Source organism: Capricornis sumatraensis, chromosome 7, assembly GCF_032405125.1.
Source record: "Capricornis sumatraensis isolate serow.1 chromosome 7, serow.2, whole genome shotgun sequence".
NCBI lineage: Eukaryota > Metazoa > Chordata > Mammalia > Artiodactyla > Bovidae > Capricornis > Capricornis sumatraensis.
The window spans coordinates 89962381-89986860 of NC_091075.1; the positions used below are offsets into that span (position 1 = coordinate 89962381).

Genomic DNA, 24480 nt, shown 5'->3' on the forward strand with positions numbered 1-24480 from the left:
CCTCAGGAAGCTGGAAATATTTTTAAAATAATGGCTTATTCTACAACAAGTAATACAAATGATTTATACTAGGACAGCATACAACATAATGCCTTTTTTATTTTATTTTATTTTTTACTGTGTAGCTCTTTCAAGTTAAGTCAAAATATTAGAGGTATTCAAAACAGTTGAACTAATTTTTAGGCCAACAAGCAATTAGTCCTGACAACTGTAAAATTCTAAAGTCATATTACCTACTAAAATGGTCAGGAAAAGCTCTTTACTGGTGACAGAAATTATAATATATTACAGATTTACTATATATTATTAAATAAAATGCTTTCTCTAATGAATAAAAATAACAAATGGGATTTTAAAGTTTGGAGGTACGTTGGCATTTAATGATATTAGAAAATAAAATTTAAAAAGTTATTACTATTACTAAAAATGTGTAGAAAACATGAGTAATTTTAGTTAAATACATTTATTCCTCTTGAGATTTTAAACTAATTTTTCCAAAGATAATAATCTGAATTCCAGAATAAAAAGTAGGGAATTTCAATTATGGGATAAAGGACTGCAGCTAGACAGTGGAGACTGTTTTGGAATCTAGTAGTAAATATATTTTAAATACTAGTAGGACTATTTTGGAATCTAATAGTAAATATATTTTAAATACTAAGAAAAAATTCCATGTAACACCAACAAAAACCCCAATACATTTTGAAGTTACATGTATTTAGAAAAGCAATTTACTATATATTTTCACAGGTTTGACAGATGTGTCAGTTTCAGAAATCTTCTTAGTGATTTAACGGCTCAAGGAATATGTGAAAGCTGTGTTTACATTTGTGCATTCACTTTAAATATAAACCCCTCTAGAATGACATTTCTACATGATCTTCTAATATAGAAAGGAGGAAAAAATCTTCTTTTGAAAATTATAAACAGGATAATTTGCAGATAATAAACAGAAAGCATGCAGAAAACGAATCTGCATGTGCCAGTCAAACTGGACACATAACAGATATCAGGACACTTTTTACTGGACTAGCACAACCTGGATGAGGTTGGTTTTCAGCCAAAGAACTTAAAATGCACTAAAAGAAGAGGCATACAGTATGGCATCAACCAAAATATCAGAATTAATTTGTCAACAAATATGGCAAATTTTTCTGATATTCCTTAATTTAGTGCATGTTATCAATATTTTACTTTTTCTCATCTCCCAATAACAGAATAAAAATGTGTAACAAATTCACACTTACCAAATTATTTTTTCCTTCATGTCCTAATGAACCAACCCAGGTTTCACCAGAAATTAAAACTCTAGTTGTGAATATTTCTTATTATAAAGAAAGAATAGTTGGGAGAAATGACCAACGCAAACCAGGTAATGATGACTTTATACATAATTTTGAACCTTGCAGACCTATGCGTGTACATAGATATAGATACCTATGTGTATACATGGACACAGATACACACATACACATGTATCTATATCTCTGTATCATTTCTTTGACATTTCTACATTTCAGTGCATGTTAAAGCACAGCCAGCAGACAGAAACACTTACCAAGAACATGAGGAGAAGCCTCGTCTTCTTGGATTAACACATGTCTAGCACCAGGGGGTATATCAAACATCTTAAGGTACCCTTTGCATGTGTAGTAAATATTGGAGGAAGCAAAGAAGAAAACAAAAGCAACAACCTTGGTTAGTCAGGCATTACGTTCCTACAGCTCCTGTGTGCAGAAGAAGGCATCCATAAACCGAAAAAAGCAGTTTCAGAAATTAACTTCAAAGCACTGGCAGATTTTGTGACATCTGGCACAGGATCAGAGGCATATTTTTCTTTATAATTATTAAGTTGACAAAAAATTAATTTTGTTTCTAACCCACTAGTCACTTATTTTGTATTGACCTACAAATTGTGGCAACAATACTTCAGGCAAATATAATAGTATACTCTTCTGTGTCCCTCCATGCGACTTTAGTTTTTTAAATTATCCTTTTGAACAGTGGCTCATTTATAGTGTGATTAGTTGGTGAATTTCTTGAGGTATTTTATTGGTCTATATATTATTTTAAAAGTCTAAGTGGCAAGTATAGATAGCTAAACTTCTAAGTAATGAAATAGCTTCAGATTTAAAAGCCTGCTCTATTCTGAAGAAATTACAAAAGAAAAACCTGTGAGTAGTTTTCATTTATATCATGATTAGCAACTACTTTTAAGGCTTTACACAGTTATAAATGGCAATGTTGTAAAATATATTTTGTAGATTGGTTGGAAAACATCTGCAAGTTATATCACGCAGTGCCTTTACACTGACCCTAAGTTCAATCTTCTAATCGAGAAACTGCAAACCAAAATGCTTAATAGGTTGTCTTAGGTTTCAAGGTCCTATTGTCCTGAATAATAAACCTTCCTAGTATTATCGCATGTCCTAAAAGTTATCTTAACTGAACTGAAAAATTATCTTAAGATCATTTGGAATTAAGGTCCTAACTATAAATCAACAATAGTCAGGGGAAATAGAGAAACCAAAATGTTTCTTCTCGTTTCCATCAAAAATGAATATAGGAAGATTATGCAACTTATACCTTCATTACATTATGAAACCTATAACTCATACATTGTAACTATTGACAGAAATCCAGTTATAAATACAAAATTGCTGGTGGAGTCAGAAAGAAATCTGTTTTTTGGTCATTTCTATATGGACAATGATTACCTATAGGTAGATTTACCTGACTTTTTAAATAATATTTATTAGTGTCTTAACTAAGTGGAGTGGTCATTTTGGGGTCAGGGTTTTCAGCACCTGAGCCTGGGTGATAATCAGTACATGAAACGTACCATGTTTGCCTGAGTATCAGCAGCTGGAAGTCATGTGGTTAAGATACCAAGGGTAGCAAAACAGCTTGATGCCATTTATGGATGCCCATCTTTCTGCAGTTTGCTACAACTTACCCAGTACATTTTTAGCTTCCCTTGTTTCAGCAAGAGAAACACTACGAGCTCCTTTGGGTAAAGTGAAGGCTCCTCTTGTCTTCCCTTAAATAGAACGTCTTTAATTAGTAGAGAGTTCATTTATCCAAGTCTTGCTGTTTCATTGACTATACTATCAGCTTTGTATAATTTTATTAGGTAACATATAAAATATGTTTCATAATCATATATATTGAAGTCAAAATGCATTTATAACAGTTAGCTAATGCCAATAAACTGTTAATAGTCAATGAAAATAAGACTAAGCATGAACGAGAAATGATATAGGTGATTTGAAGTCGAATACTTGCAGATTTCATTTTCCAGCAACTTGAGTTCTTTATGGCATCTCTTGCTTAAATTTTTCCCTGTTGGAAAAGGTTAATTAGTCTATTGAATAACTATGATGATAATATTAGTGCAAAAAAATAGATGTTAGTTTATCTTGGAACAGTCTGAAAGCTTTCCTCTCTTCTTCTGAACTTAATTTGGAGGTTTAGCATAACTTTTGAGGTATCTGAAAAAAAAAGTACTACTACCTTTTATTACACATAATATAGAGAGGACAACAATGGTAAAAACCATTTTGTTTACATTTATTCACTCTGGAAATGAGAAAAAATAATTATTTTACACCCAAAATGAATAATTCATAACTGCAATAAAGCACAGTAAATTATTTCACATTAAGATGGAGAAAATCATGTTACTCTACTAAATGCATATAATTTATGTATATAATTCTAATTTTGTTTGCTTTATTAAAATAATACCATCAGCCAGAAATGGCAACATTTGCTTTTTACAATTTTCAAAGTACAAACTATAGTAAATTATCACAGAGGAGTAGCAAAGACATCAGTAACTAGAGAAGGGCATACCTAAGGAAACACATTAGAATATAGTCACCTGCTTCTGCCTAAACATATCACCTGCTTCTGACCCAAATATATCAAAGAGCAAAGCTGATATGTGTAGAAATGGCTTGAGGTGGGTGACTGGGGGATAATGGGAGTAAAAAGAACTAAGGGAATTATTCCATTTGGATAAAGACTAGTTTTTTCTTTTATATATAGTTTCTTATTTTTCTAAAAGGAAAAATTACTGCAATGACAATGTGTTCAATGTAAACCAAATCTTTGTCTTTGTTTTATCTTGTTTTCTATTATTCTGTAAGAGACTATATCTTGGATGTAAGAGAAGCTTTTCAAGGGAAGCGTCACATTGAATTAATCTTTAAATATTGAATTCTTACAAACTTTTGTTCAATAAATGTTTGTTGAATAACTGAATAATAATTGTTCCAAACTTAAAGAAATCATTCAGTAATCCATGTTTGTATCTAAATCTTTTGTGAAAATTCCAATGTATAATTATGAAAATACTAATAATGTTGCATATTATTTGTTGCTTTGGTTCCATCTAATGAACCTTCACCATATGCCAAAGTCCAGGCCATTGACTGTGTAACAAGCACAGAAGTTCACACCATAAGCAATTATACCTCAGGTTATTTTTTGTTGTATGTACCTCAAACTTGTTTAATATAAAATTATAAATACTAACTGAAATATGAACCCAAGATTTATAGTTTTATAAATAGGATAAACTTGTTCACTTTTAAAAGAAGCAAAGTGACTGTAATATTTTAAAAGTTGTATTTAAAGTTTTGAATATTTTTAACTTCTGATCAGTAATTTATGTCAAACAAAACATTCAAAATAAGCATTAATTCTAATAATTAGGTCTAACACATTTTATTAAAAACATAAAATTAAACAGAACATATTTTAATGAAAGACTATAATTGATATTGGTTTCTTTTATTCCTTATCTAAATTTAGTAGATAGGTTTTCATCATGGATGCTATAGAGTATGGATTGGCAAAGTTATTTCAATAATTTCTTAAAAGGTAATCTGGATGAAAATAAATCAGCAGCTAATTGTGTGTGTGTGTGTTTATAGAGAAAATGGTGCATTCCTAAAAGAAGTCTCAAAAAAGGCAAATCATGGATACTGAATTCATGAGAACCTCATCTTACCAAGCTTCCTGGGTGTCCTGGTAAATGTCCCCTTTACAGTTCGACAATGGGAATTATCTCCTCCACAGACACCACACTTATCCTCAACCTTGTTAGAACCGATTTCTTTATCACAGCCCACTTTCTGGGAAGAGAAGATATTAGATGTAGCTCATTTTAATGTGCCAAGCAAGTAAAGGTCAACATACTGGAGCATGATACACCATTTGTTCCATCATGAGCCCACAGCCAGGCACCAAACTCCCTCTCTAACTCTAATTCTTAATATCTTGGTCTTTTAAAGAACTATTATGAAATCAAATGACTTGCACTCTGGGTAATTATAAAGGATAAATTTCCCTCAGTCTAATGCAGTGCTTCTCCTATCATATGTAGTCAATCATCAAACATTTATTGAACACAGATATTGTAGCTGATGCTGAGGAGACAAAAATTAAGATGTGGATGTGTTTTTCCCTGGTTGCCTTCATATTAATAAAGAAGAAAATCAAAATAGAGAATTGTCCATTAGTACAAACTTTACAAGTTGGTAAGGGATGTGAGACAAAACATCACCAATGATGAGATTTTCAAAGTAACTTGAAGGAACAGAGGGTGCAGAAGGCAATTCAAGAATGCAAAGGGATTCAAACAAAGCCAAGGAAGTCATCCATTTGTGGAAAGTGGGTTCAAAACAATTGCTCTCCTTGTTTGTTTTAGTGGTTAAGTCATGTCCAACTCTTTTGCTACCCCATGAACTGAAGTCTGCCAGACCCCTCTGTTCATGGGATTTCCCAGGCAAGAATACTAGAGTGGGTTGCCATTTTCTTCTCCAGGTGATCTTCCCAACCCAGGGATTGAACCTGTGTCTCCCGCATCGGCAGGCAGATTCTGTATCATCGAGTCACCACGGAAGTCCAACTGGGGTGGATTTTTAATGTGAATGGCTGTTGGGTAATGATGATTCTGCACTTGAAAGTTTGAGATGAGAGTGAGCAGAGAAAATGATGCCACATATATACTTAATGCACTCCCAGATACTGTGGGAGGTGAAAGATGAACAAAACACAGATTCTACTTTCAGGGAAATTTTAGTTCAACTATGAGGCATCGCATATTGGAGATTCTTTTATATTAACACCTTAGTTGTACCTAGGTCCAAAGGAATCAAGCAGCAGCAACATGTTCAGTTAATGAGATAATTCCTTATCATTTAAACGTGTGAACATGGACAAGAAATAAATGGCATAAAAAAAGGCTGAATGGACAAAAAGCTTTTGCATCTTCAGTAGTACTTTTGTTCTGATGTGGAATTTAGTGTTTAAAGTTAGAATTAATTGGAAGGTGAGACAGGGAGAAAAAGAAGTTTTTTAAGATGATAAAGCACATCTTGCATTGAATTAAAAAAAAAAAAAGACTTCGCATTGTACTAGTGGATGGCTAGGATAAAATACTCAAAGCAAAGGCATGGTTCCAGTTGTATTCCCAGCCCTGAGGCCTCAGGAACCCCCTGAAATGCATTTGACTGGAAATGAGAAAAATGAATTAAATATTGAAAAATTTTCTCCAGTGACCAAAGTTTGATTTTATTAAGTGAAATTTCTTCCAAATTTAGTTGAGCTATTGAACTATTCATAGACTGTCATTGTAATGTGATCTCACATAAGAAAGAGTTAAAGGAAAATTCTGAAAATACGCCGATGAATGAGAAGAAAAGGAGAAGGACACAATACTGTAGGAAGCTTCGGTGGAAGCAACCTGAACTCACCACACACTCTCCGCGCACACATATGCTGTACGGGTCTTTGTAGGAACAGCGCGTTCCGTCGTGCACCAGCTGTTTCATATAAGCAACATCTCCAGTCTCTTTGGATTGACAGTAAAGGTGGCATCTTTTCTTGGCTGTATAAGATGGAAGATTAAGTCAACTATTTATGCAAAATGATATAGTTTGAATAGTATAGTTTGTTTTTAAAATATACAGTTTCAACATGGCTTCCTGGAAACAAATTGTATAGATAAAGAGTTGTGGAGGAAGTATGCATACTTGGCATATTTATTTTAACCAGGGTGACCGTATGATTTGTCATCTAAACTGGGATAATTCAGATAGTGAAAAGGAGCTCTATTAATGACATAGAAAGGGATGAAAGTGAAAGTGTTAGTTGCTCAGTCATGTCTGATTCTTTGTGACCCTATGGACTGTAGCCTGCCAGGCTCCTCTGTCCATGGAATTCTCCAGGCAAGAATATTGGTATGGGTTGCCATTCTCTTCTCCAGGGATCTTCCCGACCCAAAGGTAGAACCCGGGTTTTCTGCAGAGCAGGCAGATTCTTTACCATCTGAGCCACTACCAGAGCCCCTAACAATATGAATTGGTATGACTGGTCCCATACAACCCAGGCTCTCTGGCTACCCTAGATTTAGCCAGGGTTATTCAATAAATTTCATTCAAAATCAATTTAGTTTTAGTGACACTTAGAGCACTGAAAAGGTTTCTCTTTTGTTTGACACAGTGGCCTAGTACAGTTTTTGCTTCTTGTAGGATGTCATTAATTAAATCTAATTTATGTGACTCATTTTCCTCAAATTAATCAAAATAATGCATTGCAATTCTGAATTCTTCCACATGTGCATCTTTGCTTTAAAACAGGCTTAAACTGAACTCAGCAGTGTATTCACCCAAATAAGACATATGTCAAGAAGTTCCCATCTGAACAGATTTAACTGAAAAGTCAGGGCTAAGGAGTGAAACATGATAGGGGAATTTCCCAGTGTATTTCTTAATAACTAATGTACGGTTATGAAGTGCCTTTTGTTATTCAATAATGCTCTTTGTCTTGTTCCTGACTTGATTATAAAATAACTGTATTTTCTCTAGTTGTTCAGAAAAGAAAGATCACAATATTCCAGAAGCATTTCCCAGCAGAGGGATTTCAGTTGCACGAGGAAACTCAGCATCTCTCCCAGGCATTGCTTTCCACTCATCTTTTCAATAGTGATGGTGGCTGTATTGCCTGCCAGGAACTATTCCATAATTCTCACCTCTCTAGAGAAAGGAGTGTATTAGCCTTATTCTTGGAAACCCAGGAGGACTCACCCCTATAAGCACCAAGTTTCCTAAATTGCCAAGTGGGGATCAAGAGTCCAAGGGATTGTGTGTTGGCAAAGCTTAAGCTCTAAGTAACTGTCCACACAGCAGGAGAAGCGTGGGTGTCTACTCACAGTCGGGATGTTCATATGGCAACCAGTGGTGTTTGGTATTCTGGTATTCAAAGTGGGAGTTACGCTGTTGGCACTGCTGAGCTCTGAAGTCCTCAAAGTGTTTTTGGCATTCTTCTGTATTACAAAGCTGGTACTCAAAATTAACACCAGGACAATCCTGACCACCATTGATGGGCCTAAAGAAAAGACAACATTGAGAAAGGCCTTTTGGCTCTGGTCCAGTGGCTGAAGCTTACAGGCACAGTGCTGGAGGGCAAAAAGCCAGAGCTTCTGAGCTGCCAGCCCAGTGAATGGACTCATACTTCCTAATTTCAATCCCTTTTCCAAAGCACTGTCCTCTCCCTGCTAGGGTTTGCTGGAGGGAAGTCCCAAACTCAAATCAGTATATTTTAAAACAGTGTGTTCTTTCAAACGGTATGTTTTAAATGCACAAAAAGAGTGTATAAAGAATCAACCAACAGGCATATGGTCTCAGGAAAATTATATATTTTTATCATGCATAAAACATGTATTTGCAACCCAAAGACACATTAATCATGGCTCTATGCCTGTTTCTTAATACATCCAATACAAACAATAATCCTATCTTCCTTAGAGAAAAATTGCGAGGATTAAATGAGTTACTGTGTTTAAAACACTTAAAAAAGAGTGTAGCACGTGTTTAGCCCTTGCTGTTCTTACTACTATAATCTTTATTGTTTTTGTTGCTTCTGTGAATATTGCTATCATCTCTTCCTGTGCAACAGATAGTGTAACCCTCGGTCTTTGTACAAAGATGTGCTCAGAGCCATCCTGCTGCCAGACAAAGAAAACGGGTGTCAAATGTTAAACCCTGCACAAGGAAGACTGTCCTAATAAGTCTGATAGTTCAGTTTTTGTTTTTTTGTTTTTTTTCCCCTGCAGAAAATAAGATTCACTAAGCATACAACAGGGGTTCCAAAAATTTTCTCTGGGAGGACAAATGGATAACTTTTCCCCCACCAGTTCCTTGGTCTTTCTTTCACCGTTTTTGCAGCTCAGCTCTGAAGCACTCCTCTCCTGACTCTGAAGTGAGGGAGCCTCTGTGGTTAGTGCTGGTTCTGCCGATAGGCCTGTGCTTCCTAGAGCAGGTCTCACAGCCTTGGTGCCTAGTCCTAAGGACACAGTGATCTGCTTTCCCTGCTCAGTTCCAGAGCCTCCTAAACAGCAATTTCTTTAACAATCTCTAACCTTAATCATGGACTACTCTTCCCTAGATGGATTAGTGGGGATTTACCCAAAATTGACACTTAAATGCTCAGTTTACACGGCCTGTGTTTTACGCGTACTTTGTGAAACTGAACATTAATGGCATAATATTGAGGCATTTTCTGGTCTGTCCCCAAGTGAAGTGCATGATAGGAGTTACACTCACGTTGGATTATTGCACTGGCGTGTTCTGAATCGCACACCAGTTCCACATGTCCGGGAACAGGAGCCAAATTTGGTCCAGGATCCCCAGTTGCCATCTTGTTTTTGCTGATTAGCATTCTTCCACATGCAATGGCCTTTATAGCACCACTTAGGAAAATGACAAAAACAATTATGAAATTTTGTGCACATGCTAAAATTGAAGTCGTTATACAAGGACCACCAAGTGAAAGACTTCCTTTCTTTTTTACTTCTTTTTCCAGTGAAAATACACTTAACATCATCCCAAAGTAATTATAACAATATGGGGACCTATACATACTGGGTAATTTGGACTTGCATTATTAAATATAAAATTAAAATAAAAGGTAACATTAATTCAGACAAGTTTTTAAACGACCCATTTATCAGTGAGTATCAAACATCATAATCAATAAGGAGATCTGAGCACTTAATTTGCCCAGTTGGTGCTAGTCTACCCTTCATCCCTTGTTATCCATATTATTGGAATTTTTTAAGGGCAATAGGCTCCCCTTTAAATAATGACAGGAAGTTATATGCCTTAACTGCAAAAACAATTAATATAACATATCTAAAACATATATAGCTTTCATAATGATTCTAAGAAATAGATAGGTCAGATATATTATCTTTACCTTTCAGATGAGGAAATTGGGGCCCAAAAAGAACCATGGATAGTGTGATACCCTCTGACCAGAAGAACTAAGTGAGGAATACTAAAACACAGATACTGTAGAGGCATAGAGCTTATAGTACCCAACACAAAGCAGATGCTCAAAAGGCTTTAGTTCTTTTCCTTTTAACATTTTGATTCATGTTTTTATTCTACACACAATAAAAGTGTTTCTTAAAACTCAACTTTGGGAAATTTAAACATAACACAAATATATTTAGGGAAATTGGATGTCCAGATTTGGTTTAGAGGATATCTTCTGCATAAAGCAAAAACGAATCAACTCATTGTTGCTTTTGTTTTTTCAGTCATTAAGCTATATTACCAAATTTTCCAAAAGCAACATGCCGTATGTTATGAGTTTAGCATAATTCCTAACAGTTTAAACATGAATAATGACAGATTTTATTATTACTATTATGTGTGCCATTCTGATAGCAAGTACAGTTTATACACATTTGAAATAGAGCTTTAAAGGGCTTTAAAAGAACTAAAAACCATATACATTTTCTTTGCCAGGTTTTGGTCCTATCTACAATATCTTATTTCCAAACTAGTCAAAGCCCTTCAACGTGAGTTCTCAACATGCCTTTGTCTGGGTTTTGTGATCTTTCCCCTCATGAGTAGTGAAGCTTGGCACTGGGCCAGTTTCTGAGCATTGAATCCTTACTACACAACTTGAGATTGAAAACTTCTGGGCATCTTTCCCCAAGGAGCAGGGCCAAATCTTCTAAGTTCACATGACTTTATTTCTGGACAACTTTCACAAGAAGTGTGATGCCAGCAAGTGAATCAAATCCCATTAGAGCCCAGACACTCCGCTGAGCAGCCTCTTCCTATTCTATCAGTTGGGGGCTGAACAGTGGTCCCAAAGATGCCAAGTCCTAATCTTTAAAATCTGTAAATGCCATCTTATTTGGAAAATAGCCTTTGCTCATGTAATTACATAAGAATTTTTAGATGGGGAGATTACCCTGGATTATTCAGGTGAACCCTAAATGCCATCACATGTATCCTTATAAGAGAGGGGCAGAGGGAAACACACGCAGAGGAGAAGGGGGGCAGTGTGGGCACAAAGGCAGAGATTAGAGTGGCACAGCCAGAAGTCAAGGAACCCAGGCAGCTACCAGAAGCTGGAAGAGCCAAGAACAGGCTGTCCACAAGAGCCTCTGGGGGGAGGGCCATTCTGCCCACACACTGATTTCAGCTCAGTGAAACCAATTTTGTTCTTCTAGCCTCCAGAACTGAGAGAATAATTGTTGTTTTAAACCACCCTCTGGTAATTTGTTAGTAATTTGCTAGAGCACCTCTGGGAAACTAATACATGATGTTCGTGCATTACCACAGTGAAACTTCACATCCTATAGTTTTCTTAAAGATGACGATACATGTCATTTTAAAGATGATTCTTATGCAACATATCTTAAATCTTTACTGTATAAACAGATTATACTTACTTTCCCAGCAGCACATTCGGTTCCATCAAGTGGGGGCCCTTTTTTAGTCTTACAAAAGTAGGGATTATCAGGATGGCTACACCAAAGCTGTTTACATGGGTCAAACGTTCGGAACTGGAAGAGAGAAAAACCAAACTCTCAGTGACGTAGAGATGGAATGACTTGTACCGGTAATACCTGCTATACAGTTTCTTCACGTCATGTTTCTTGGATATTTAATTTCAAGTTATAATAGTCAAAGTTGTAGCATGTTAAGAAAACAAACATGCCTAAGAATTCCAAGTAAAGAATACTTTTATTCTGCTTTTCTAAAAGAACACTGATGAACAATGCTTTGTCTGGTTCTCCAGTTGACTTTTACTATTCTGCATGCCATTTCTACCTTATGGTTTTCAGATTTTTAAAGAGTGAGTGATTATTATAAACACTGTAAAAATGAAAATGTCATAGCAGTTTTGCAGCTCTCAAGCCATCAAAATGGCTTACCTTTATCCCTGTATGTATGAACCAGTTAGATATAAAAAATAAAAATGCTCATCATGAGCTCACTAAATGCAGAAAATATCTGTCAAACTTTTCATGTAAGATACTATATTCCAGGTGTAACAAAATGTCACAATACGTTCATATAGTTTATAAAGTACTTGTATATATTTGATCTTCATACCATGGCTGAGAAATATGGGTTATAAGGTAAGACTATAGTTATGGATACAAACCAAACAGTAATACAGCCGGATCAGAATCTTAGTTTACTCATCCTAAGAATGCTTTTTATTTTCCTAAATCACTATATTATAATATCCAAGTGTATATCTAAGCACACATATTTGTATGTACTGTTTCCTCATCTACTCTCTTTATAACAGTAAATTTCTTATCATTTTTGGATATAAAAAATAAACCTATATATCAAATGCCAGTTTATCCATATATTCATTCCCTATGCCATTAATTAGGCTTCCCAGGTGGCACAGTGGTAAAGAATCCACTCGCAATGCAGGAGACGGCAAGCGATGTGGGTTTGATCCCTGGGTAGGGAAGACCCCCTGGAGTAGGAAGCAGCAACTCCCTCTAATACTCTGGACTGGAAAATTCCACGGACAGAGGAGCTTGGCGGGCTACAGTCCATGAAGTCGCAAAGCAAAGACATGACTGAGCGCACACACACATACCATTAACTATTCATACACAGTCTTATCGTGTAGCTTTCTTCCTTTTCTTTAGTGTTATTTATTCATGGCTGTGCTGGGTCTTCACTGCTGCACCGGCTTTTCCGTAGTTGTGATGCACAGGCTTCTCATCACAGTGGCTTCTCTTGCTGTAGGGCGAGGGGCCTAGGGTGCACAGGCTTCAGTAGTTGTGGCTCCCCGGCTCTAGAGCAGAGGCTTAATAGATGTGGCGCGTGGGCTTAGTTGCTCCAAGGCATGTGGGGTTTTCCGGGACCAGGGATCGAATGCAAGTCTCTTGCATTGGCAGACAGATTCTTTAGCACTGAGCCACCAGGGAAACTCTGTCATAGCTTTCTTTTAAAATTAGTCCTCATTTCCAATCTGGGTTTTTTGTTCTCATTCCTATTACTTAATGCAGAAACTGTAATTTTTTACAATATGGAGCCAGAGCTTTAGAATTCTCAGGTTAAAACATTAACGCAGGAAAACAGGAACTGACTGTATATTTTACAGGCAAACCAAATAGCTATGTATATCTGCAAAGGCAGAATTTCAACAGCAGATCAACTTCTTTCAATGAAATACATTTTTTTCTTGCTCTAACACATAAAGCTTCCTCTAACATATAAAAAGCCCCATTTACCAGATGCGTGACTTAAGCAGGTTGCATAACCTCTGTAAGTCTTGGCTTTTCATCTGTAAAATAAAAGTATACCAACTTCCTTCTAGCCTGTCAGAAGGATTAAATAAGATAGTATATATAGAGCACTTAGCTATAGCATGTAGAAACATAGCAAACACAAATCATTGGTTCCTATTCTTGCACTAGTGAATCTGTAAAGGTCACCAAACAGGAGCTATGCAAATAGATTTTAAGATGCAAAAATCCAAATTGACTGTAACGTACCGCAGTGCACATTTTATAACCAACTCCAAAGTCAAAACGACACTGCTCATCCATAGAATAATTGATTCCAGGAAGTTCTGGGAGTTTGGGCCAGTCATGTTCAAATGGGTCGTCAAGGAGACAGTCATAGGAACTGGAGGAAGGAAAAAGGTGCATACAGCTAAATGTTCATTTTTTTCTAAAATCATGTCTCAGTGAGAAAGTATTCTTAGGTTACATACTCTGGAATTTCATCAGATCATAAAGCAAGTTCATGAAAGCATATCTTTTAAGGATTTTGGTTTCAGCTCCATTTAGAAAAAAGACCATTCATCTTTATTCTTCCCAGGAAAATAAGCCAAGCATACTCAAAAACACAGTAGAACTGTAACAACCTTGTTCATGTCCCTAGCTGAACCCCCATGGTATAGCAGGGCAGATCCTGACACCCACCCTATGGGGTACAGGTGGTATACCCTATACAGGCATTGTGTGACCACCCTCTCATCATTCTCAAATCAACTTTTACCATTAGTCAAAGATCCCACAGAGAATTTACTGAAAGGAAATCACAGTTAAAAATTCACTTCAAGGCTAGGCTTATGGCTTCAAATATTATAATCACATTATGGAATTACTGTGCCAAAAGCTAAGTCACAAGAAAATGTCTATCATGAACAAGAGTTTTCATCCACTGGGAGTTCAGTTATGATCAATGTTCTAAGAGACAGTTTCGCGCCTGTATTTCTACTGTAACGTTCTCATGACACAAAGAAGGAGACATACTGTATGTATCTTTTCAGTTCTTGGCCGCTACACCGGGACCAGTGGTAACGATGAAACGCAGCTTGCACCAAGGGGGCCATAACACTTCCCATAGCCGTCTCATCACCGCACCTGTTGCCCTGTCCATCGTGTTCCATCCCCAACCTAGAACACAGAGCGAGACCTCGCTGGAAAGAATCAACATAGCGACCACGGCTTTGGCATAATTTCTGTTTTGAAATGTACAGGAAAATAGGTATTTTTTTAAGCTAACAAGGCTTTTGTGGAGGAGTCACAGACACTGTGAAACTGGGAGCCATCTGGCAGAAATGCCTTTCTTGTTCTATAGCTCACGAGTGTCTCTGCAAGCCAGTCACTCATTTGGTTTCAGTGCATGACCTCTCCACTCTTTTCAGCTCCCCAAACTTGGCAAGAGGGTGAGAGTTGCATGCTGGCATGTGCTCTGCCCGAAATATGAACAATACTGAGAGAGGCAGAAAGAAAAGACCTTGTTTTTTTTCCCCACTCTATAGCTGTCAACAGTGACTTACACATGGCCAGTTTCATGTGCTACTACAAAGGCAGATGAAAAACCATCCTCGTGATTCAGGGTACAGCTTCTCACTGGGTGACACATGCCTGTGACTGGAGCATATCCTGTAGAGAATAACAATTACTTTTATTTTCATTTTATGAGAAAACCCATTAAGGATTACTACTGGACCTTTGCCGAGGGAAAAAGAAAAAAGCTTTTCAGGAAACAGAGGCCGTATTATTTAACTGCTAGCATCATGCCACATTCTCTTGGGAAAGCCACAGGTAACGGGCTCTGAAAGGATTCACTGGGTCTGCAATTTTCTCCTCTCCTAAGGGAAGGAACTGCCTGGGGTTACCATTCTGCTCTGCCCACCAACCAAGCCCTACCTTTCTGCTGTGGTGAATGTTCCTTCAAATCATGGTACTGATGAAGGGACCCAGAGATTCCATCAACGTTGAAAACAAAGTGGTCAGTCTAATTTTTTTATTTTTTAAAGTCCACATCAGAGTTTATTAGATAGATAGACGAAAGCTGACTTTGGAAGAAAGTTCTTCGGCAACAGACGTTTCCCATAGCACCTCTTTTCCCCTTCCAAACACTCAGTGGAAATCGTACTGCATTTAATAGCAGCCCCTCTGTACCCCAAATGTACACCTATTACTGCAAAGGAGAGAATAATATGTCATGGTATTTAGGTGGCATTTAACATTGTGAATTCCACAGAAGTCACTGGACGCAACAGAAAGCAAATGTATGCTTGGCCAAGGCAAAGATGAAAGTGATGGTGGAAACGTGAACATGTGAACAGACTCCCTGATTCAGGATTGCTCTTTTTTTTAAGATTTAAACAATTTTTATTTTATGTTGTAGAATAGTTGATATATACTGTTGTGTTGGTTCCAAGTGTACAGCAAAGTGATTCAGTTTTAGTTTTGAAAAGTCATGCCCTTAAATTTTTCTGCTACATAGTAATGGAAATACCTTGCATTCCAGCAGGTCCGAAGTCTTGCCTGGTTAAGAAAATTGCGTGATCATGGTGTTCAGAGTGATTGGGATCAGATTTTTGTTGTTGGCAAGCCCAGCGACACACATTCTCCAGGCTCCTGGATGGATTTCCCCTTTCTATGAGGCTGATGGACTAGAAGAAAACAATATGTTAAAGACATGCATAATATTAATATTTTCCCAAAGGCTTCATTGAATAACTTTCTCTGAAATTAACATTTGAGATTACAGTAATTAAATAATGTACAATAATATTATTGGGGGCTTGTTTAGATAACTAATCTCATTTAGAAACTCTAAATGCACCTAAGGGATACCTTTATGATGATCAACATTATCTGTGTGAAACGTGGCTGACACCATTAACTGAAATACGGGATGATGAATTTTTGTGCTACTGTGAAGCAACTCAGTATTAATCAACTGTGTAAAAAAATCTCAATAAATATTAAGAACAATAACAGAAGAATCTATCTTAATCTATCAAATATTTGGGACTTTTTCTCTAGAAATGTTGAAGCCAAAGATCTTCAGTTTCTTTCTTTCTTTTTTTTTTTTTTTGCTTCAAACTTAATCAAAGCTGGTTTATATAATTTAAGGAGCCATCAAATTATATAAACCTAACACTGAAAAAAGTAACTATCCTTTATTTTAACCTCACAGCAATGAAGAGATGGGGCATTCATATCCTGCTGTTCCAAGAAATGGAGTGACATTCCTGAGAACCCTGCTGTGCATATGTGCATGAGTGCTCAGTCACGTCCAACTTTTTGCAACCCTGTGGACTGTAGCCCAGCAGGCTCCTCTGTCCATGGGATTCTCCAGACAAGAATACTGGAGTGCATTGCCATTTCCTTCTCTAGAGCATCTTTCCGACCCAGGGTTAAGCTCATGTCTCCTGCATCTCCTGCATTGCAGGTGGATTCTTTATCACTTGAGCCATTGGGGAATGCAGTTACTATCACATTATCATCAGTTCAGTTCAGTTCAGTTCAGTTCAGTCACTCAGTCGTGTCCGACTCTTTGCAACCCCATGAATCACAGCACTCCAGGCCTCCCTGTCCATCACCAACTCTTGGAGTTCACTCAGACCCACGTCCATCGAGTCAGTGATGCCATCCAGCCATCTCATCCTCGATCGTCCCCTTCTTCTTCTGCCCCCAATCCCTCCCAGCATCAAAGTCTTTTCCAATGAGTCAACTCTTCGCATGAGGTGACCAAAGTCTGGAGTTTCAGCTTTAGCATCATTCCTTCCAAAGAAATCCCAGGGCTGATCTCCTTCAGAATGGACTGGTTGGATCTCCTTGCAGTCCAAGGGACTCTCAAGAGTCTTCTCCAACAACACAGTTCAAAAGCATCAATTACTCTCACATCCATACATGACCACTGGAAAAACCATAGCCTTGACTAGACGGACTTTAGTCGGCAAAGTAATGTCTCTGCTTTTGAATATGCTGTCTAGGTTGGTCATAACTTTTCTTCCAAGGAGTAAGCGTCTTTTAATTTCATGGCTGCAATCACCATCTGCAGTGATTTTGGAGCCCCAAAAAACAAAGTCTGACACTGTTTCCACTGTTTTTCCATCTATTTCCCATGGAGTGATGGGACCGGATATCATGATCTTCATTTCCTGAATGTTGAGCTTTAAGTCAACTTTTTCACTCTCCTCTTTTACTTTCATCAAGAGGCTTTTTAGTTCCTCTTCACTTTCTGCCATAAGGGTGGTGTCATCTGCATATCTGAGGTTATTGATATTTCTCCCAGCAATCTTGATTCCAGCTTGGGTTTCTTCCAGTCCATATCGTCAGGAGATAAAAGTTCAAAGCAAGTTCTGAAGGAACGAGAAACTAAATTTGGAACCTCAAATTAGTTCTTACTTGGCTGACTGGCTGAGTTTTGTTACATTTCAGCAGGTGGTTTTATCAGTGTTTACATTCTTAATAAACAAGTTTGGTTTGTTATATGTTGATCACATACTTCTCCAAATAAATGATTTCACAACCAACTGAAGGCTCTTGACATCTCCAGCTAGAGTCGACTTGCCTTCAGTGCTGGAGACACAAAGTAGGTCAGGTTTGTGGGGGGAACTAAAGATCAATGACACCCATTCAAGAGAGATGGTAAGTTTTCATATATAATACAATGCAAACACATGGACTTTTCCCCCGTTCTTGCTAAATGCATATTTCATTAGTGTTCCATAATCAGGAGGATTAACTGTGGGAGGGGGACATTTAATTTTAAACATCAAGAAAGCTGCCAAGTTAGTCACTTCCCCTATGTTTTCTCCTCAAAGGGAGAGACTATTTCATCCATTCCATTATTTCCAAGGACAGGGATCCAACTAGTGCCATTTTAAAGCCAGCTAAAGTTACACTACATAAAAATGCCTATTATATGTATTCTGACCCAACACTTCATTTTCAAGATTATAAGATTAATGCCCTTTAAAAAAATACACTGTATGCTTCGTTTTTATTAATTGGAAAGATGTGAAACATTCCTTTTAAGAAATCCTGAGAGAGAAAGGCTCTCTATTATTTTGTTAATCCGCCTGTAATGTAGGACACCTGGGTTCGATCCCTGGCTTGGGAAGATCCCCTGGAGAAGGGAACGGCTACCCACTCCAGTTTTCTGGCCTGGAGAATTCCATGGACTGTATAGTCCATGGGGTCACAAAGAGTTGGACATGACTGAGTGACTTTCACAGCCGGACACACACAGATATATTTGAAGCTCCTAGAAAGCATCTGACACAGAGCAGGCACTCAACATACGTGTTTTGGATTAAAAAAAAATCAATCATAAATTTAACGCTGGTAGTGTTTGTTCAGCTGAAAAGTTGTGTCTGACTCATTGTGACCCCAACGAACTATAGCACACCAGACTTCCCTGTCCTTCACAATTAAGGAAATCCTCTTTTTCCATTATATTGTCATACCTAAAATCAGGATAATCATCTTCGACTCCATTAGACAGAGGTAAACACATCAGATGACACCAGCACAAAAATCACTCATTATCTACTCTAAGTTAGAGATCTCCATTCATTGGGGCAGTTTTCTCTTCTCAATTCAGAGCAACTGGGGTCTACATGAGACATATCCACTATAGCCCCAGTAGACGAATCTGTTTGCTCACCCACTCTTTGATGTTCACAGCTCACATATAGTAAGACACTTTACCTTTGCATAACCCAGCATTATCATGCGCACCAGGACCACATTTATATGCACTCCCAGGGACTCATCGTGGTAAATTTCATTCACCTAGAAACAAAGGAGATAATTACTAGAGGAAAGGCCACAGAAAGAACTTTAGGAGATGGACACTTGGGGAAACGGCTCTGTAATCCCAAATACAGGAGACGAGTCACTTTTTTTTTAGTTTAAACTGATATTGGAAATGAAATCATTTACATTTAACTTTGGAATGATTCCTGGCTATGTGAATTACTGATACTGTAAACCCTGTAGTATCATGAATATAGAAACTAGGCTGTAAAAGGACTAAAAATATTAGAGTGTTAAGAATACATGTGTACTATGATCCACAGATAAAATTCATCAAAAGTAATCACATTTAAGAATCTGCCTTCCAATGCAGTAGACATGAGTTTGATCCCTGGTCAGGAAGATCTGCTAGAGAAGGGACAGGCTAACCACTCCAGTATTCCACTCCAGTATTCTTGAGCTTCCCTTGTGGTTCAGCTGGTAAAGAATCCACCTGCAATGTGGGAGACCTGGGTTCGATCTCTGGGTTGGGAAGATCCCCTGGAGAAGGGAAAGGCTACCCACTCCAGTATTCTGGCCTGGAGAATTCCACAGACTGTATAGTCCGTGGGGTCACAGAGTTGGACGCGACTAAGCTACTTTCACTTCACTTCGGGAAGATCCCACATGCCATGGGACAACTAAGCCCGTGAGCTTTGACTACTGAAACCCAAGTGCTCTAGGGCCCATGCTTCAAAACAAGAGAAGCCACTGCAATGAGAAGCCTGTGCACCACAACTAGAAAATAGCCCTTCCTTGCCACAACTAAAGAAAGCCCGCCTGCAGCAATGAAAACCCAGGACAGCCGAAAAATAAACAAACAAAAGCTTTAGCAAGACCACGATTCAGGTGAAGCATCTGCCAGCATGAGGGATGGCAACCTGTGAAGATAAAGAGCAAGCGTGTCCTGCAGGGTGCCTCTGTTTCCACCAGGGCCGCTACCTCTTGTTAGGGAAGCTGGCGTGCAGGAGCTGTGGTGGTACCTGTGGGCCAGTAACTGGGTGGTGCTCCCAATGCCTCTTCCACCCCAAGAATGGGGCATCTGAGGCAATGATTATTTAGAAGTCTCACAGTAAAGAAATCCTTCCACATTTGGATTACTAAGATGACTGTTCAAGTACATATAATATCAGTCCTGGGTAAACCTCAGAGTGGTAAAGTTGAGTCATTGCTCTTGATTTAATTTTAAATGTTAAGTTAAAATTTCTACAGGTAATCCGGTATACTTTAAAACCATAGATATTAGAACTTACACAACCTCAGAGGTCACAGTCCAACAGATTTTTATAGATGAGGAAGATGAAGACCACAGAGATTAATTAACCTGCAGAAACAGTCAATTATTGACAGTCTAAAAAGACTTCTGGCTTCCCTGAAGGCTCAGCAGTAAAGAATCTGCCTGCAACATAAGAGACACAGGAGATGTGGGTTTGACCCCTGGGTCTGAAAGATCCCCTGGAGGAGGAAATGCCAACCCACTCCAGTATTCCTGTCTGAAAAATCCCATGGACAGAGGAGCCTGGCGGGGTATATTCCAAAGGGTCGAAAAGAGTCGGACACAACTGAACGTGTACGACCATGCAGAAGAGCGAAGTGACTTCTATTTTCTGGTTATGCTAGTGCAAAATTGGTGTGAATAAAAATTGCTAGTAAGTTGGAAATGCTAATGGTGCCTTTATCTGGCTACATTTCAAAGTTCTTAGCTGTTCTCAGGAACAGGGAACCAACATTTGTCATAATTACTGAAAGAGGGATGGAAAATGAGTCTCAATTCAACTCAAGACCCAGGAGGTTTGGACAGAAGGCACAGAGGGAAGATAGGCAAAATCTCATAGAGAGAAGCCTTAAAAAGAAATATAACTCAAGGATAATAGAATGCTCTAAAAAAGAGAAATGTATGGATTTCTAATTATACTGACCAAGAAACAGACCAAGAAATCTCAAATGAAAAGTTTCAGGAATATAATCGGACCACACAGAACACCATAAATATCAAAGTGTTCAATGTAGGTTGAAGGTAAGTAAGTAAAGACACTCAGTCATGTCTGACTCTTTGTGACCCCATGGACTGTACGCCACCAGGGTCCTCTGTCCATGGGATTTTCCAGGCAACAATACTGGAGTGGGTTGCCATTCCCTTCTCCAGGGGAACTTTCTGACCCAGGGATCAAATCTGGGTCTTCTGCATTACAGGTAGATTCTCTACCATCTGAACCACCAGGGAAACCCATGTATACATAGATATACATTTACAAACTCACACATACACACACACACACGTACAATGGTAAGACCCAATTTAACTACTATTCAAGATAAGCCAAGGAGTGAAAACAATCGGTAATTCACTCTTGCATTGCACAAGTATGCAGGCTGGTAGCACATGCCCAAGCAATTCAACTAGAGGCCATTGTAAATCTGTAACATTGAGTTCATTTTGTCTGTTCTGTCTGATGAAAGAGATGTATACAAATGGGAGTGCTTCCCTGGTGGCTCAGCAGTAAAGAATTTGTCTGCCAATGCTGGAGATGAGGATTTGATCCCTGGATTGGGAAGATCCCCTAGAGAAGACATAGCAACCCACCCATTCTTACCTGGCTAATCCCATGGTCAGAGGAGCCTGGCCAGCTTCAGTCCAGGCGGTAACAAAGAGTAGACACAACTTAGAGACTAAACAACAATAGCAACAATACAAACAGGAATGTAACCAGAGTCCTCTAAGCAAGGGGCCTAGAAATGGGCTGCATAAAACGTGGTGGGAGAGGTGTGGTGGCTAAGAGCCTGACACGACCCACTAATAGTCTCAGTTGACATCTTTCTTGACATCTCAGAAAGCTTCATCTTTCTGAGTCTCAGTCAAATGGACAGAATAAGAATACTATCTCATATGATTGGGGTAAGAATTGAAAGATTTTATTTATGCACACAACAGCTCAAAAATTTCAAGAGTGAGAAGGAGAAAAGTACATTAAAGCACGTAAGAGTATAGGAAGTAGAAAAGAAAACCTAAAGAAAAGGAAAAAAGCCACCATATGGAAAAAGGGTTCAATTTGCTCTGAATGTCTACGGCAAATAAAACTAAAACCATGGGTTCACTGTTAAAGGGGGAGATTTCAGGTCAATATAAGGAGAACTGAATGCTGACCCAAAAACTGTAATTTCTTATGACCCTTTTGGCCATGGGCAGATTCTGTTATCTTACTCCATATCTCATAATGCCTAATTGAGGACTGAATGCTCCTCTTCTTCAGGATTATCTGATAAGAAATATCTAGCATAATAATTCCAAAACAAGTAAATGTCTGAAGCCAGGCCTGTCATCGACAGAAACTCATGGACATTCCAAGAGACTTCTCATAAGGCGGTTGTTCTGAATTAGCATAAAGGCTTCACACACAAAGTTTTTACATGTACTTAGTGTGTGCTTAGTCATTCAGTCATGTCCAACTCTTTGTGATCCCCACACTGGAGTGGGTTGCCATTTCCTTCTCCAGGGGATCTTCCCAACAGAGGGATTGAACCCACATCTTCTGTGTCTCTGGCATTTCAGGCGAATTCTTTACCACTGAGCCACTGGGGATGTCCTGCTGCAGCTGCTGCTGCTGAGTCACTTCAGTCGTGTCCGACTCTGCGCGACCCCATAGACGGCAGCCCACCAGGCTCCCCCGTCCCTGAGATTCTCCAGGCAAGAACACTGGAGTGGGTTGCCATGTCCTTCTCCAACGCATGAAAGTGAAAAGTGAAAGTGAAGTCGCTCAGTCATGTCCGACTCCTAGCGACCCTATGGAGTGCAGCCTACCTGGCTCCTCCGTCCATGAGATTTGCTGGGCAAGAGTACTGGAGTGGGTTGCCATTGCCTTCTCCTAACATGTACTTAATGTATCAATAATTGAAATGTAAATGCATTTAATGTAAAAGATGTTGAAATTAATGTTAGTGAGTTTACAAAATTGGGGAACAATATAATTTTAAACTAAAGAAAAACAGATTAAAAGAACTAAATTAATTTCTGGAGGAGAAGTGATGCAGGGAAGGGAGGGCCTTACAACCATGGCTGAATAGCAGTGACAGTGATACTTTTAAATGCTATGGGAGACTTTTATGTCAGAAAACTATTAGACTCATAAAATAAATGAAAGGTGGCAATTATAACAAATAGCTTGTGATATCTGAGTTAGTATAATGTACATATGAAAAATGAAAGTGAAAGTCATTCAGTCGTATCCAACTCGATGTGACCCCATGGACTATAGGCCATTAGGCTTCTCGGCCCATGGAATTCTCCAGGCAAGCACACTGGAGTGGGTTGCTGTGCCCTCCTCCAGGGGACCTTCCCAACCCAGGAATCGAACTCAGGTCTCCTGCATTTCAGGAGGACTCTTTACCATCTTGAAACACCAGGGAAACTCATAACATACATATAATCACCCTAAATTAGTACATTCATTTTTGTTTGGTAATTTTAAAAGTCAGCACAGTACTGAGAAATATAAAGGACACACTTAATGTTCTCAATAGCAATATTATATTATAAAATGATGAAATAAAAAGGCACTTTTTAAAAGGTTAAATTTACCATTCACCAAAAGAAAAGTGGTATTTAACAATAGTCCCTATTATGCCAGACTAGTAAGTTAACAGAGTACCCCAGTAGAAATCAAGATCAGTTTTGGAATGTTCCAAGTTGGCACAAATTTGTGAAACTGTCTCAGAGTATAGCATGGATAGAGATAACCAAATATAAGGCAATACATAGGATAAAATATTCTTTCAATGTGGCAAATCAACAAATATTAGGTGTCTCTATTGTACAAAGCACTGGATATCATTTATTATTTTGCCTCTCAAGGTTCAAAAAGTTGCTTGCTTTCCATTACTGAATTTTAAAATGTACCTAATCAGTAACAGGATGTAAAGTTTTTTAGGCTCTGAGACACACAGGATATGATAAGAGGTGCAGAAATAATCAGCATCACAGAATTAAATATATTCTAAGACTTGAATTCGAGTCCCAAATCTGCCCCCAACAAACTGAATGACTTTGGGTTGGTCACTTAACATCTCTGAGCCTCTGTTTTCTC

General features: G+C 38.2%; 1 protein-coding gene across 1 annotated transcript in view; it reads right to left on the reverse strand.

Moving 5' to 3' along the window:
- Positions 1-24480, reverse strand: part of ADAMTS3 (ADAM metallopeptidase with thrombospondin type 1 motif 3) — a 288474-nt gene that overhangs the window by 19861 nt on the left and 244133 nt on the right. Inside the window, exons 6-16 of the mRNA XM_068975243.1 lie at positions 19313-19396; positions 16104-16260; positions 15136-15241; positions 14606-14749; positions 13841-13973; positions 11762-11875; positions 9615-9760; positions 8222-8397; positions 6765-6898; positions 5018-5141; positions 1559-1639 (exon numbers count right to left, since the gene is read on the reverse strand). Of these exons, the coding sequence (XP_068831344.1) occupies positions 1559-1639; positions 5018-5141; positions 6765-6898; positions 8222-8397; positions 9615-9760; positions 11762-11875; positions 13841-13973; positions 14606-14749; positions 15136-15241; positions 16104-16260; positions 19313-19396 (1399 nt within the window). The remainder of the gene's footprint in view (positions 1-1558; positions 1640-5017; positions 5142-6764; positions 6899-8221; positions 8398-9614; positions 9761-11761; positions 11876-13840; positions 13974-14605; positions 14750-15135; positions 15242-16103; positions 16261-19312; positions 19397-24480) is intronic.